The 16,993-nt window shown below is 39.6% G+C and overlaps 1 protein-coding gene across 5 annotated transcripts; it reads left to right on the forward strand.

Annotated features, from left to right (window-relative positions):
• Positions 1-1,609: 1,609 nt before the first annotated feature.
• LOC121804508 (malonyl-CoA decarboxylase, mitochondrial-like) lies at positions 1,610-16,802 on the forward strand. Of its 5 annotated transcripts, none has more exons than XR_006051164.1 (17): positions 1,610-1,624; positions 9,117-9,193; positions 9,334-9,425; positions 10,642-10,732; positions 10,810-10,936; positions 11,010-11,193; positions 11,493-11,637; positions 11,729-11,819; positions 12,700-12,758; positions 12,831-12,908; positions 13,267-13,350; positions 14,077-14,216; positions 14,750-14,875; positions 15,668-15,796; positions 16,040-16,125; positions 16,309-16,393; positions 16,512-16,802. XR_006051164.1 is itself a non-coding variant. In XM_042204076.1 (17 exons), exons 2-17 carry the CDS (start codon positions 9,125-9,127, stop codon positions 16,548-16,550), a joined length of 1,569 nt encoding a protein of 522 aa, XP_042060010.1. In that variant the 5' UTR covers positions 1,610-1,624; positions 9,117-9,124; the 3' UTR covers positions 16,551-16,802. The 5 variants fall into 5 exon arrangements, 3 of the variants coding, with proteins under 3 accessions (XP_042060010.1, XP_042060011.1, XP_042060012.1); XM_042204076.1 differs by having other exon boundaries at positions 15,724-15,796; XR_006051165.1 differs by lacking the exon at positions 15,668-15,796.
• Positions 16,803-16,993: the final 191 nt, after the last annotated feature.

Raw genomic sequence — 16,993 nt, forward strand, 5'->3', positions numbered from 1 at the left:
GTCATCTTGATTTTATAACATTAGTATTTAATTTCAACTTTATTGGACAGTTAAGAAAATCGATAATTTGTTACTACTATTTGTCAATAAAATTAAAGGTTATGACGGACCAAAATGGACCCTACTTTTGTAGTTTTAGTGGCAATTATTCCTTTTATTTATCATAATTACATAAAATGGAGTATAAGAAGACGGATTTTTTTAATAATCATAATGCGGAATTTTAAATTGCAAAAGCTGATGGTTTGGATTATTGATAACAAAAAATATTAAATTTCATTAAAATTAAAAACAATCACATAATGAAAATACAAAATTACACAATTACACTAAAAAACTATTAACTATAAATCTAGAGTCTCAAATTATCCTCTATAACTGTGAAAAAACGAAGGTGCTTATATAATTGAGTCTTGTTAATCTGAAAATTGCTCATTATATTCGTGTTTTCACTTTGAAGTTTCTTACTTCTTAGTACTAATATTCATGCTGTGTTTTGTTTATGATGCAAATATCTTTGTTATGTCATCTAATCATCAAGTTTTATACTCCTACATGACATCATTAAGGATTCGAAGCTTGATTACGAGAGAATCTAGTTTTAGTTATCAATTCATAGTATAATTTACATGGCAGATGTCATGTTTGTGTACTAATTCTTTGAACTTTTTGAGTATTACTCATAAAAAAGATGGAGAATCTTATTTTAATGGATTTGGCACTGACTTTAGTTTAATGAGTAGAGTATCTACTACTCCATATTCTCAATGTATGAATTTTAATAAACTGTAACAAATGTTTTGTGAAACCATGAAACAAAATTCTGAGCTAAAGACCTTCAACACTATTCATCAATTTTTTTCTTTGAAATGTTGACTAAAAATCCACTATTTAAGTTCTTCTTTCTTTTTTTTACTCAATACGAGTTTTAAAAAATATGAAGAAAGGTAAGTAAATCATATTAACATCAGTTACTACCACAAGTCATTAACATTAAGAACATTAATTAGGATACCGGGTTACCTGCAGAATTAGGATGAAAGATGTAATCTTGGAGAAGAAAGAAAGAGAGAAAACTGTTCAAGTATAATTAAGTACTTTATAAATATTCTTGTTCATTAGATTTATTGAAATAACTGTTCACATGATTAATAATGTTGATGTTAGTATAATGAAAAAACATAGTAGTAGTAGTTGTTGTTTTTAAAAGTATTTCATGAATAAAAATTATAGTGAATGTGAAGTAAAAAAATGATACGGAGTACTACTTATAATGAAACGTAAACTAGTGCTAAGTATTCATAAAATGATTCTTTAAGTAAACTAGTGCTAAGTATTCATAAAATGATTCATAAAAGAGTGATATTGTTTTGTGTATTGGTTTTTTTGTTTTAAAATTTATCTCCAAAAATATAAATTTGGGCCTTTGATATGACAAGATCACGGAACATTGGGCCTTCAAATTAGTTTAGCCAAAAGGCCCAAAACTGCGTCGGTGTCGGAGGCGGGTCAAAGCCGCACCAACGAGATTTTCAGTTTGAGGAATTCGTAATAAACAATTCAATGGTGGTCGAATTTATTCGAGCACAATCATTTGTAATGACTGGACTTTCTGACTAAACAAATTGATGAAGCGGCGAATTTTCAATGGTAATTAATGCACGTAAAAATAAATTACGACACAGAGGTTTTACGTGGTTCGATTTACTGAGGTAAATCTACGTCCACGGGGAGAAATGGGGGCAGGTTTGTATTGCTTGATCTGCGAATTACAGCTTACAACACTGGCCTGTTTTATGATATTCTCTCTAGAGAGCTTTTTTAGAGTTTAAAAGAAGAAGCAGAAGACCTTATCTATCTGACCTAGGTTCTATTTATACAGTGAACTAAGATCGTGGCATGCAGCATTTATTAGGTAGTGGATGTCGTGGAGATCGTGGCGACCTTGCATGGGTCCACTATCCTGCATGAGTTAATGACTGCTTGACACCACTAAATAGATCGTCGGTGTAGGGGAGGTGGAAATCTTGTATGAGTCCACTATCTCCTAGTTCGGTCGAATACTGAGACCGAACTGCTGAATTATTGCCGAGCAGCTTTTGCCGATCTGAGAGTAGAGCTTGATGCCGACCTGAGAGCAGAGCTTGATGAGTTGGCTTTCACCGAGCTGTAGGCTGGGGCCGAACTCTTTGGTTGTACCGAACTGAACTCTTTAGTCACGCCGGACTGATACTTTTTAGTCATGCCGAACTGATACTCTGTCTTGGGCTTTACTGCTGTTGGGCTTGTTTAGTACGTACTCCATCACTACCCCCCCCGAAAAGCGAAGTGAATCACTTCGGCATTCTGGAAAAAAGTATGGGGTAAGTTGATGTTTGTCCACGGTCTCATGAAGTGAACTCTTCTTTGACCGGACTTGGTTTGTGTCCTAATTTGGCGAGTTTTATCGCTCGGATCGGACTTTCCGTTGTCCTAATTTGGGGATCGGACTTTCCCTTGTCCTAATTTGGGGATCGGACTTTCCCTTGTCCTAATTCGGCGAGTTTTATCGCGTGGATCGGACTTTCCCTAGTCCTAATTCAGGCAAGTTTTATCGCGAGAATTGGACTTTTGTTGCAGTTCGTTTCAGACGAAGTGCTTGTTTAAGCTGAATTGTGGTCTTGTATCCTCTTTAGAAGCTTTGACGCACAATCGTGGGCTTGTTGCAGCTCGTTTCAGACGAACTGCTTGTTTAAGCTGAATTGTGGTCTTGTATCCTCTTTAGAAGCTTTGACGCACAATCGTGGGCTTGTATATGTTCTAAGAAGGGGATCAGTCTTCGAAGAACAAGATACCTCAGTAACATTTGTAAGAGACGACACGCACAGAGACAGACAAAACACACAAACAAAACGCACAGAGACAAATAAAGACCAAGTAAACCAAATAAAGCACATTGAGCAAACAGGACTCAAGACTGACTGACCGGACTGTCTCTTACAAATGGAACTTTTTGAGGTTGGAAATGTGCCATGTTCGGGGTACCTGTTCTCCTGACATGTGAGCCAATTTGTAAGACCCTTTGCCGAGGACTTCTGATACCCGATACGGACCTTCCCATGTGGGTTCGAGCTTGCCCAGCTTTTCTGCTCGGCTTACTTCATTGTTTCTCAGGACGAGATCTCCCACTTGAAATTGCAGCTTCTTCACCCTTTGGTTGTAATACCGGGCTACTTGCTCCTTGTACTTGGCTGCTTTTATGCATGCCAATTCTCTTCTTTCTTCGGCAAGATCTAGCTCGGCTCTCAGTCCGTCGTCATTCATTTCTGAGGAGAAATTTAGAGTTCGGGGACTGGGTACGCCGATCTCCACCGGAATTACGGCTTCAGTGCCGTACACCAGACTGTATGGAGTTTCACCATTGGAGGTTGTGGGTGTAGTTCGGTAGGACCATAGGACTTGAGGGAGATTTTCTACCCATTGTCCTTTGGCTTGTTCTAACCGAGCTTTTAACCCTTTCACCAGGATACGATTTGTTACCTCCGTTTGTCCGTTTGCTTGTGGATGAGAGACCGAAGTGAACCGCTGTTGAATATTCAGCTCTTGGCACCAATTCTTGAACGTCTTGTCGGTGAACTGAGTCCCGTTATCCGAGATGAGGATGTGGGGTATGCCAAATCGGCACACTATGTTCTTCCAGACGAAATCCAATGCCTTCGAGCTCGTTATCGTAGCTAATGGTTCAGCTTCTACCCACTTCGTAAAGTAGTCCACGGCAACGACTAGGAATTTCATTTGCCGAGGAGCTTGAGGAAGTGGTCCCACTATGTCTATGCCCCATTGCATGAAAGGCCAAGGGCTTTGCATAGTGGATAGATCGGTCTGCGGCATTCTTGGGATATTTGCATGGATTTGGCACTTCGGGCATGTCTTGACGAGCTGCACTGCTTCTTGTACCAAGGTTGGCCAATAATATCCCCATCTTAGAACTTTTTTAGCTAAAGCTCTAGCTCCGATGTGGCTACCGCACGACCCTTCATGAACTTCTCTGAGGATGTAGTCCGTCTCTTCTGGTCCTACGCACCGCAATAACGGGTGGAGGTAAGACTTTCTAAAGAGGACTCCTTCATGAAGTTCGTACCGAAGTGCTCGGCACGTGATCTTCCGAGCTTCTCTCTTATCTTCGGGCAATTGTCCTTGATCCAGATACTGCAAGATCGGCGTCATCCAGTTCGGCGAGCTGGATATTGAATGTACCTCGGCTTCATCAATGCTTCGATGCATTAATTCTTCCGCCTTTGAGCTCGGATCTGAGGCCAACTTACTTAAGGTATCTGCTCGGCTATTTTCCGCTCTGGGAATGCGGATTATCCGAAAATAGGAGAAACTTCGGCTGATGCTTTGCGCTTTGTCCAAATACTTCTTCATTCTCTCGTCACGGGCTTCACTGGTACCCAACATGTGATTTACTATGACTTGTGAATCACAATGGACTTTGAGAGATTTGACGAGCAGACTTTGCGCTAACTGAAGTCCGGCCAGGAGGGCTTCGTACTCGGCTTCATTATTAGTAGTGGGGAATAGGAACCGAAGTGAGTAGGTTACCTCGTGTCCGTCGGGAGCGACGAGTAAAATACCAGCTCCACTTCCCATCTTGTTTGAAGCTCCATCTACGAATCCGCTCCAGCAGTCTGGCGGCTCTACTTCGGATTCCAAGGGCTGTGCAAGTTCGGCATTGGCAGACTTTTTCTGTTCGGCAATGACAGGGATTGCTTGATCGAACTTGGCCTCTGTAAGAAAATCTGCCAAGGCTTGTCCCTTGATGGCTTTCCGAGGTAGGTACTCGATCGAGTGTTCTCCCAGCTCTATGGCCCATTTGGCGATTCTGCCTGATGCTTCTGGCTTGGTCAAAACTTGCCGAAGAGGCAGATCGGTTAAGACACATACCTTGTGAGCATAGAAGTATGGCCGCAGTCTCCTTGCTGCATTTACTAACGCCAGAGCAATTTTTTCCAGAGGTTGATACCTTGTTTCTGGACCTCTTAATGCTCGGCTTGTAAAGTAGATGGGAAACTGCTTTAGGCCTTCTTCTCGTACAAGCACCGCGCTGATGGTTTGATCTGATGCCGCTAAGTATAAGAATATTACTTCGGCTTCGGTTGGAGCAGAGAGAATAGGAAGCTCGGCTAGATAACTTTTGAGCTCGTCAAAGGCCTTTTTCTGCTCGGCTCCCCACTCGAACTTTGGTGCTTTTTTCAACACTTTGAAGAACGGCAGTTGCTTTTCGGCTGCTTGGGAAAGGAATCGATTCAGTGCGGCTAGACATCCGGTTAGCCTTTGCACGTCATGTATGGACTTCGGCATTGCCATGTTTTGAATGACTTGAACTTTTGAAGGGTTTGCCTTGAGTCCGTCCTTTGAAACCCAACAACCCAGAAATTTTCCTGAATCTACCAAAAAGGTACATTTTTGGGGGTTGAGTTTGAGGTTGGCTTTCCGGAGCACGTCGAGAGTGGATTTGAGGTTGTCTTCGTACTCCGAAGTGCTTTTGCTTTTGACAACTATGTCGTCGACATACACTTCAACCTGTTTCCCGATTAGGTGCCGAAAAAGCTTGTCTACCATCCTTTGATAAGTGGCTCCGGCATTCTTTAAACCGAATGGCATCTTTTTATAAGCGAAAATGCCGAAATCGGTGATGAAAGCTGTTTTCGGAGCGTCACTCTCATCCATCAACACTTGGTGATATCCTTTGTATAAATCAAGAAAACAGAAAATTTCGAAGCCGATCAAAGCTTCTACTTTTTTATCTATATTCGGAAGGGGATAGCAATCTTTTGGACAGTGCTTGTTTAGATCGGTAAAATCTATGCACATCCGCCATCCTCCTCCTTTTTTCTTGATCATCACAGGATTGGCCACCCAAGAAGGATATTTCACCTCGAATAGTACATCCGCTTTTAGTAATTGGCGGACTTCGTCATGGATGACTTGGCTTCTTTCTGCCGCAAAGAGTCTTTGCTTCTGTTTTACTGGCCGGATTGAAGGATCAATATTTAACCGATGAGTGATTACCTCGGGGGGCACTCCGGTCATGTCCAACGGAGACCATGCAAAGACATCTTTGTACTCCTTGAGGAGCTGAATGGTCTTTTCCCGGAGTAGAGGCGTTCCTGCGAAGCCGACGTTGACCGTTCTGGATGGATCATCTTCGTATAACTGAACGGTCATTGAGTTCGGCTCTGAAGTGACTTCGGTCATCTCGCTTGCCTCCGACTCCGGTTGCTGTGATTGCTATGCTTGATGGTGCCGAACTGATTGCTCGGCACTTTTAAGCGCAATCTGCAGACATTCTTTTGCTCTCTTTTGATCACCTCGGATGACCGCTATCCCATTTTTAGTGGGAATCTTGATGGTGAGGTGATAAGTAGAGCAAACGGCCCGAACTGTGTTGAGCCAGTCCCTCCCCAGGATGATGTTGTACGGAGACCGAGCTTTCACCACAAAGAACTCGATCATCGTATTGGAGCTTGTAGGCGCTTTTCCCACCGTGATCGGAAGGCTGATAATACCTTCAGGGCGGGTGTCCTCCTGGGCGAAACTTTTCAGAGGAAGTGGAGCCGGACTGAGCCGAGCTGGATCCACTTCCATTTTATCGAAACATTCTTTAAAAAGAATGCTGACTGACGCTCCTGTATCCACAAATACTCTGTGGACCAGTTTGTTTGCCACTCCGGCTTGGATGACAATAGCGTCTTGGTGAGGAGAGATGGCTGGGACGGGATCGGCATCTGAAATGTAATCACTTCGTCTTTCTTCAGCCTTTTATGTGTTGGTTCCTCTTGATTGGAACCTCTGCGTTCTGCTTTTAGAGACGACTTAGTCTTCCCGGCTGGGAGCGCGTCAATAGTCTGGATTACTCCGTCATATTGCGGCTCGTCATCGTCTTCGGGATCCTGTTGCCTTTTAGGATCCTGAGGAGCGCAGTTCGCACTTCTCTGCCTTTTGTTCTTTTTCGGCTGCTTGCTTTGGTATTTTTTTAACGTTCCTGTTTTCACAAGAACGTCAATACCTGCAGCCAAATCTCGGCACTCCTCGGTATCGTGACCGTGGGTTTGATGGAAGGAGCAATATTGATCCTGAAGTCGCCGTGCGGCTGATTTCGTCATCCGCTTTGGTTTTTCGAACATATCGGAATGTAGTTCGAAAATTTCCGCTCTTGACTTGTTTAATGGTACGAACTGAGCGGGCGGCTTCTCAGGATTGAGACGTGGTCCCAATCTGCCTTGTACTGGTGCCCTTTGAATTCTTTCAAAAGGAGTTCGGCGAGGAAGCACCTGGTCGCTTTGATCGGGCTTCCTTTTGTCTCCTTGGGATGAGCTGTCTAACGACCGTTTTCGACGGTCTGCCTCATCCGCACGAGAAAACTGGTCCGCAATGTCCCACATTTCTTGAGCTGTTTGCGGACCGCACTCCACGAGCTTTCTGTAGAGAGCTCCGGGCAGGATTCCATTTTGGAATGCCGAGATGACAAGTAGATCATTGAGATTATCTACTTGTAGGCATTCCTTATGGAATCTCGTCAGGAAGTCGCTGATCTTTTCGTCGCGACCTTGACGTATAGAAAGCAGCTGAGCCGAAGTGATTCGGGCTTCCGCTTTCTGAAAGAACCTCCTGTGGAAAGCATCCATGAGATCTCGGTAGGATCTGATGCTGCCTTGAGGAAGGCTGTCGAACCACCTTCTGGCGTTCCCGATGAGCAACTCGGGGAACAGCTTGCACATGTGGACCTCATTGAGACCCTGGTTCGCCATATTATATTGATAGCGTCCCAAGAAGTCATGAGGATCCTCTAGCCCGTCATAAGTCATTGACGGTGTCCGGTAGTTCCGCGGCAAAGGAGTCCGGGTGATGTCGTCCGAGAATGGAGTCTTTAATGCTCCGTACATGGCGAACCCGACATCTCTTCGGTACGGAGGAGATGGAGTTCTCCTGTGGTTCCGGTACCGAGGAGGAACATGTCGGGGTTGAGGATTCTTTCTCCTGGAAGACACGTCACTACTGCGGTAGTGACTTTCATGTCTGGATGAGGAGGGAGAATCCGCCGTTGTCTTCTCCGACTGTTGGCTCTTCTGCAGGAAGGTTAAGAACTCCTCCTGCTTCTCGGCCAAGAACAGCTTGACAGCCTCGTTCAAATCAGGCTGCTGGGAAGACTCGGTGTGTGGACCTTTTGAGCGGCTTGCTCCTTCTCCGTGAGAACTGGAAGTAGATTTTTCACGAGGCTGCTTTCCAGGCCTATGGGCTGCTGGATTAGCTTCCTCATGGTTATCACGGACGGAGGCACGGGTGTTATGTGATCTGGTATGCATTTTTTTTTTTTTTTTTTGGTAGAAGAGGATCAAAAACTCGCTTTATCACAAATTTGGTTCTCTGTTTCCCACAGACGGCGCCAGTGATGAAGCGGCGAATTTTCAATGGTAATTAATGCACGTAAAAATAAATTACGACACAGAGGTTTTACGTGGTTCGATTTACTGAGGTAAATCTACGTCCACGGGGAGAAATGGGGGCAGGTTTGTATTGCTTGATCTGCGAATTACAGCTTACAACACTGGCCTGTTTTATGATATTCTCTCTAGAGAGCTTTTTTAGAGTTTAAAAGAAGAAGCAGAAGACCTTATCTATCTGACCTAGGTTCTATTTATACAGTGAACTAAGATCGTGGCATGCAGCATTTATTAGGTAGTGGATGTCGTGGAGATCGTGGCGACCTTGCATGGGTCCACTATCCTGCATGAGTTAATGACTGCTTGACACCACTAAATAGATCGTCGGTGTAGGGGAGGTGGAAATCTTGTATGAGTCCACTATCTCCTAGTTCGGTCGAATACTGAGACCGAACTGCTGAATTATTGCCGAGCAACTTTTGCCGATCTGAGAGTAGAGCTTGATGCCGACCTGAGAGCAGAGCTTGATGAGTTGGCTTTCACCGAGCTGTAGGCTGGGGCCGAACTCTTTGGTTGTACCGAACTGAACTCTTTAGTCACGCCGGACTGATACTTTTTAGTCATGCCGAACTGATACTCTGTCTTGGGCTTTACTGCTGTTGGGCTTGTTTAGTACGTACTCCATCACAAATACTCATATGAACAAGAACAGGAAGGCTCTCTCCATTTTGATGCGTGCTAGAATGCGTCCACCTTCCCCCACCACCGTAAGTCGTGTTGCTTTCACCTCAATCTACTGCCCCAATTATGCCTAATTTTTTAACAATTTGATCTGGTAATTGTTTGATTTAGTTTGTTTGTGTTTCACGGATTTTTTATTGTTGATTCCGTGTGTGTGAATGAGCAGAACAGAATAAATCAAATGCAATTCTCGCCAATCGATGGCGTTAGGAACGGCAAAGTTTCTACTTCTCAGGATGCCTCCGCCACTCTCCACACGTATGTGATTATAATGTTATTTTTTTCGAGTGATTTGATTTGTATAAGAAAATGGCCACGCTGAGAAAGCATGCTTGTTTTTGCTATGTATATGCTGATGCATCACATTTATATTTGCGGTTTTTAAAGTGGCACGCTCCGGTGCGTTTGCCATAATTAATGGGAGTATTTAATTGTGATAATATTTTCTAACTAGGAATTAATAAATCCTAATTAGGGATTGCTGAACCCTAATTGAGATGGATGTGGATGTGATTCCGGATGTACACAAGTTTTTTCCTTATTTAAATGTGTGATTTTAGAGGAAAATTTACAAAACGGAGGTTAGTTTATCAGTGTAGCTCAAGTGAGTAGATTGGAGTATTAACCAGTAAATTTTCATGAATTATTGAAGCTCAGGGACAAGAAGGAATGGGCCTAAAGTTATGCTGTTATGAGGTTATTTTGTGAATCAGATAGGACTTGATATGTATAAGTAACTTATGCTGGATTCATTACATCATAATTTGGTGTTGATGACGAGCTCGGGGTAAAATGGATGAATGGCAATGGTAATGAACTAAGTCATATTATATTCCATGTGTTTGTCTGGCTCGTTTCCCTTATAAAAAAATGATTTTGTGGCTTTTAGCATAGTTCCTACCTAAAACTCGTTGATACTCCAGTTAAATTACTCTTAACATTTTAAGAGTGAACACCATAAATAGCACTGTAGGTAGTTTGGAATGTGTAGCTCTGGACTCGGATATTCCCGAAACTTCCTTCTCTGGTCATTTGTCACTTCCTTCTCTGGTCATTTGTCACTTCCATATCTTCGTTGAACATTTGTAATATCAATTTAATTTTGTGCTAAATTAAATAATTCTCCTCCTCTAGAGCCTTCACTTTTGATCTCATGCGTAAACAATATCAAGAAGATGTTATTAAGAAATTTCCTTTCAGTTCAAATTATATCTGTTTTGAATGGGATGCCTAGGAAATTATTCAGAATTTACCATGTTTCAACTACATATGTACTGGAATAATCAATAGGTGTACTACCATCATTGAACTTTTCCCATAGACATCAGCTACTAGATGTTTGCATATATGCTCACCACTGCTCCATTAACTACTAATTTACAACAATTTTTTATATACGATCCTTTGTAATATAGAGTAAACATGCAATTTGTATTACATATAGTGGAATTAACTCTTGAAGTGAATGTTGTAGAGATTTTGTGAGAGTGCAACAATCGATGCATGCTGCTATTTCAATGAACAAGACAGAGATTCTCGATGTTGCACTAGATGATTTTTCTGAGGTGCGTTAAAATTTCTGCACATGCCAACAAGTTATTGTTAAGTATCTTTTGGTACTTATTTCACAATAGGAATGCAGGGTTACTATGGCCTTCCCAATGAGAACCGTCGGGCATTATTGTTGGCACTTGCTAGGGAATATGATCTTAATCGGAAGCAAGTTCGTGATTTGATGAAACAATATCTTGGGCTTGAACTTCCAAGCAGTAAGATTGATATTGCTTGTTCCAGTTGTTCTTGGCAATTGTTCTAGTCTCTTTAACCTTTTGATTCTTTTAGGTGATAAGCCGCTGGAAAATGCACATGAAGGCGAGGGATCATTCTCTGCTTTCTACAGGATCGAGAGGAATTTGAGGGAATCGCTCAAGCCAATGTACGAAGTTCTTTTCGAACGGCTGAACACACACCCTGGAGGACTAAGATTCTTATCAATTATGAGGGCCAACATACTATCTTTTCTCGCGTAAGGTTATGCACCAAATTTACACTTCCACATTTCTCCATCTATTTCATTTTAGATCTAGGAGAAAACTTCATGGATGGAAGTTGACTCTCGTTGGGCAATAGTGATATAAAAGGAGCATGGTATTATAAGTATTCATCCTTAAAGGGGTATTTAGTTTTTGTGAATTATTAGATTGATAAAACATACTTACTGCAGAGTACTATTATTTTGTATTGAGTGATTAGATGATAAAGAAAAAGTTCAAATCAATTGCTTATGAACTCCTAAAAGAGCACATATTTTATTAATTTTTCAAGGGAGGAAAATACTGCCGTGCTGAGAGCATTGGACTCTTACTTGAAAGAGAAGCTTATTACATGGCTCAGTCCTGCAAATCTTCAGCTTCATCACATAACTTGGGATGATTCAGCATCTCTGTTGGAAAAGATTGTAGCACATGAGGTAGGTTATATGTAATTGGATAAAATCTCCAATGACTTCTCCCATCTGTATTCCATTAAAATATGGGACTCCTGTCTCTGGTCATTTGTAGGCAGTTCATCCAATCAGTAATCTTCTAGATCTGAAGCGAAGACTGGGTATGGGACGCCGCTGTTTTGGGTACTTACACCCAGCGATTCCAGGTTAACTTTCTTTCTTATGCATGTGCATTAAAATTCTGACTTGATACTTGATCGATAGGGCTATTTTCATAATGCTCATAATAGATAATAAATTATTTTGAAGATGCAGAATGAGTTCACTCAGATTTTGCAAAATTGGCATTTTAAATCCCTCTCAGCATCTAATAAAAGACAATAATTATAGAGACTTTAATAATTTGATTTTAGTTACAGTAAAACAAATTTCGTAATAATATTCTTATTAATTATCTTAATGATTTATTCTTGGATTACCTAAGTGCTTGAGTTAGAATTCTAAGTATAAGAATTTCATGAGATGTCTATATTAGTAACTCATAAGTGTCTCATAAGTACTTAATACAGGAGTAATAAATAACTTCATATAATCTCGTGCTATTTTAAATGTATGACAGTGCATACAAAATTTGATATGATTATATCATTTGTTAGTAATTAATTGAAGGACAATATTGTGACAGTCATAAATTTGTAATTTTATTTTATAACTACTGTTCATAGTAATTCTTTCAGAATCTAATAGGAAGTATAAACTTATTAGATACCTTCGCATTAGATTTCATTAGTATGCTACATATAAAGTTGCTACAAAGTTTGGTCTCTTCGGCCTTCACCACACCCAAGCTGTGGATCTCTCTTATATGAAAAGGAGAGGTCTCAGTTCAATCCTCCTCTCCTTTCCTCCTACTTAAAATAAAAATAAAAATTTGTACAAATTATGACAACATTATAGTTTAAACCTAACTTGAGTCCATATGCACTTACAGAAGTTGCGGTTATGTATATTTAGACTTTCGAGTTATTATTTCTTGTAAACCAAATATCGCCAGCCTGTTGTGGCTAATAATACATCTGTCTACAGGCGAACCATTAATTTTTATTGAAGTTGCACTCATGAAGCACGTGGCTCAAACAATACAGGTGAACAATTTTCTGCCCTATACTGTAGTACGGATTTGAAGCTATGATTCACTGATGACGATATTTGTACAGGAAGTTCTATGGGATGATCCTCCAATACCTGAATGTGAGGCAACATGTGCACTTTTTTACTCCATCTCTTCTACTCAGGTGATATGAATGTCATAATTTCTTCCAAAAATATTTTGCAAATTTTCAAAAATATTTTTTTCTTCAACCTTCCTCTTCACTGGACTAGATGATTCTCTCTAAAATTCTTTGAGCTGTAGATACAATTCTGAAAGAATTTATGCTGTCACTGGAAATCAATATTACTACCTTTTATCATCAACCAACTATTTGCGTGCCCATGTCATGTTTCACTTGAATAGTCTTTCAAGAATCAAGAATCAAGAGTAAACTTAATATGATTTAGTACCATTGTCTTATAAATAGTTTGAAAAATCATTCTTAGGCGTGTCATGATTTGTAAACGTTTCTCTTATGAATTTACTGCTGTGATTTGCAGCCAGGTTTATCTGGAATCAACCTGGGAAAGTTTCTTATAAAACGTGTGATTGATGTCGTTAGAAGAGACATGCCAACAATTTCAGTAAGTTTGTGCTTTTAGATACTTTACGATTTTGACAGGTAACACTTTAATCTAACTTCCTCAAATGGGAAGTTAAAACCTAGGCTCAAATCAATCTCTCCCCTTATATTCCTATGCTAATGATGTGCCCCTTCATTTCTTAACACTTTTTGGGGCGAAAATATCTTATAGAGAAATACGTAATTATATGGGAAATATGTACATTATGCTCTGTTGCAGCAAAAAAACATGACGTCCACTAGGAGATATGACTGGACAGATTCATAACCATCTCTTGAAATACAGTACCATAGAGTATGAATTAGGCTGGGCTAGTTTATCCAGTTGTACTGATTAGGACCTAGAGGAAATTCAATGCAGTACCCATTCTAGAAATGCAAATCCAACAGGACCTTTCCGGAAATTTTCTTGAGAAACTGTTTGAGAACTTCATTCTATATCTATAAACAGTTATCGAATCAGGTAGCATGTCATGGTTAACTTAAGACATAACAAAACACCTCATATTAGCTCAAATAGGGTAGTATGGGCAAGTAAATGTCTAAGCTTGATCATTTGTGCTACACACAATATAGTGGCCAGTTTAATGGCTCCTCTGTTGGTTCCTTCCTACCCCTGTCAGGTTTATTGTGAAATTAGCTGTAGAGTGCATCATGATATTTTTAGTCCTTTTTCTTGATGTGTGAGATTCTTGTGATATTAAGTTGCAGAATTTATCTCCTGCAGACATTTGCGACTCTTAGTCCTATACCAGGTTACATGCAATGGCTTTTGTCAAAACTGGCACCCACTGAAATATCTGATTCAACTTTCAGTGAGAACTTGCTAACACCAGAAGAAGAAAGTGCACTCCTTGAGGCTACCGAGTAAGCTTATCTGTGAAGCTTTACGAAAATGTGCATTATTAGGTCTTTGATAACAATAAATCTTAGTGGGTCTTTTCGAGTGCAGCAACATTGACAGTGAAGGCATTCCTCTTTTTGAGTGAAGAATTTCAAAACACCAAATCTCTTTTTAGTTTTTACATGCTTAAAAAGCATTATACCACTAAATCTACTACATAGTCTGACTAGATTCACTGCACTTGCAACGAATCATTATAGAATCTGCATAATATTTGCGACATCTTGTGGGTCAGTTTTTAACTTTTTATGTGCAGGCAGGTTAATGTTGATCGCACTTTTACATGACTTTTTCTATTAGTGCTAAGTTTTGTATACATTTAATTGCCCTTTCAGTCCTTCCTTAAAGGTATAATAACAACTATTTTCTCTTCACTTCACCTTAAGGAACTGTAATGCACTCTCCATGATGAATTAATCTCTCATTCTCTGTTTATACCTTATCTATCATCAGCTTTACTAAGATGTCATCTTTTAATTCCGATTCTTATCTTTAGAGAACTTTCCATGGGAAAAAATGGGATGGAAGTATTGCGGAACTTGTTGTCATCAAGTGAAAAATGGATTAATTCAGAAAAGTTGGCATCTGTGCTGAGAATTCCTCTAATGAGGCTCTGTGCCAGGTGCGTTTCATGAGCTGAAGAGGCTACTGTGTTGTTTTATTCCATTTTTTATGACATTAATGAAGATTTTGTATTTCATGCTGGATGAAATATTTCATAGTTTCATACTCATTAAGCCTAATAGTCTTGAGTTTTGTTCTAACATTGTATTCTTGAATCTTGATCCTGGTTAATGATATAACACTGCAAATCATTTCATTTATAGTATTATACTCCCTCCGTCCCTCAAGAATATGCACTCTTTCCTTTTTAGTCCTTCCCACAAGAATATGCACTTTCTAATTTTGGAAACTCTTTTCTCTCTATTGAGGTGGGACCCATTCTCCACTAACAATACTTTAATTACTTTTTCTCTCTACCTCTCTCTTACTTTACCCATTTTGCATTAAAACCCGTGCCGAACATAAAGTGCATATTCATTGGGGACAGAGGGAGGAGTTACTATGGACACTTTCTATTTCTGAAATACATTTGAACTTTAATTTATACTTCTGACTTATTTCTGCAAGCTTATGCTCTTTGGGAGCTGAGTTGATTTCATTTCAGAATATACAATTCAAATAAGTTAGTTTATTCGAAAGCAATTCTTGATTTCGAAGTTTATCATCACTATTGTATTTTTTCCTAGTTGTTTTTAATAATTATCTTAGTTCTGTTATTTAGGGTTATTGGATGCTAAAGTTGATAGATTCTTATCTTAGCTTTTTTTTTTGAAGGGCTTCATAGTTCAGCTTTTATTTTAGTTTTAAGTCAGATTGAGTAATATCATGATGACATGCTTGAATGCAACACGGTTGTTTTCTACTGTGTTGCTATAGTATCTTGTTCTCATTTATACTTGATTGAAGGTATCTTCTTCAAGAGAAGAAGAGAGGAAAGGCTCTGGATTCTGTTGGAAATTTTCACTTGCAAAATGGAGCGGTTGGTCATGCATCTTATATCTCCATAATAGCACCTCTTTTTTGCACTTGTGGTGCTTTCTTTTCGTCTGTTTTTCTGAAACATCTTACATCCCATATTTACTCTTTACTATGAACTTATATTGAAAAAGATAAAGAAGGGAAGGAAAAGAAATATGAAGTATATATGTAAATCAATAAATATAGTAGCAGAATTAATGTTGGAGAACTTCATTCTAATCAGCAGCTCATAATGTTGATACAGATGGTTGGAAGGATTAATTGGATGGCAGATCTATCCGAAAAGGGCATAAAGCAAAGTGCGGGCATAATGGTTAACTACATTTATGAGTAAGACTCACTTCTGAATTTTATCATCCTACCACTGATCTTGATCTTATCGTACACTTGTATTCGCATTTCACCCAACAAAATATGCTGATAGCCTATTTCTGCACATTAATGATACAGTGTAGCCATTCATGGTTATAAAAATTGACATTTAGTTCCTAAGATTGACTGCACTTTTTGCAGGGTGGAGCATATCGAGGAAAATGCTCAGTTGTATTTTGGTGATGGGGAAATTGGAGCTTCTGATGAAGTCAGATCCTACCTTGAGGTAAACTGTTGATGTCAAGATTATTTTCATCTCTCGATTGTCCTCATCCAAATGAAATTGTTCATAAGCACTTAAAAACTAAGGCTCATGCTGAAACGAAGGTTGGTTCATATTTCAGCAACGTCAAGAGCATCACCAAGAAGAAATCAAAGATTAGAAGGTTGGTGAAGGCCTCAGCATCTCCTCTAATAGTAAGCATTTTTTGCAATATGAAGGTATATATACCGATGTATATGTAAGAATTATTCATCTTTTGCTTATGAGAAGCTATGGCCTGCATCTGTATAGTTTACTCCAAACAAGTAGGATTAAATAAATCAAGCTGCTTTATCCCAGGCTTCCCTGCAGGCTTGTATTTCAAAAATTTGGATCTTTTTTTAATAACATATTTGTATTTGCAAAATTGTAAGGAGTGATGCATATAATTGGTTTGTATGTTTCTTATTTGGACGCCAAATGCTAACTTTCTGAAGAGTCAAATGTTTGCGAGATAATCGGCAAGACTCGGTTAGAACAATGTTGTGTTGTCCCCTCTATGGTAAACAAGGCTCCAACAAGTATTATTATTTGATTAAAGTATAGTTCTACCAAAAAAATTAG

Source organism: Salvia splendens, chromosome 5 (assembly GCF_004379255.2).
Source record: "Salvia splendens isolate huo1 chromosome 5, SspV2, whole genome shotgun sequence".
Taxonomy (NCBI): domain Eukaryota; kingdom Viridiplantae; phylum Streptophyta; class Magnoliopsida; order Lamiales; family Lamiaceae; genus Salvia; species Salvia splendens.

Coding starts and splice junctions, on each gene's coding strand:
- LOC121804508 (XM_042204076.1), top strand. CDS start 9,125: ATGAACAAGAACAGGAAGGCTCTCTCCATTTTGATGCGTGCTAGAATG. Junction 9,426..10,641: donor GCCTCCGCCACTCTCCACAC/GTATGTGATTAT, acceptor TGAATGTTGTAG/AGATTTTGTGAGAGTGCAAC. Junction 10,937..11,009: donor TGGGCTTGAACTTCCAAGCA/GTAAGATTGATA, acceptor TGATTCTTTTAG/GTGATAAGCCGCTGGAAAAT.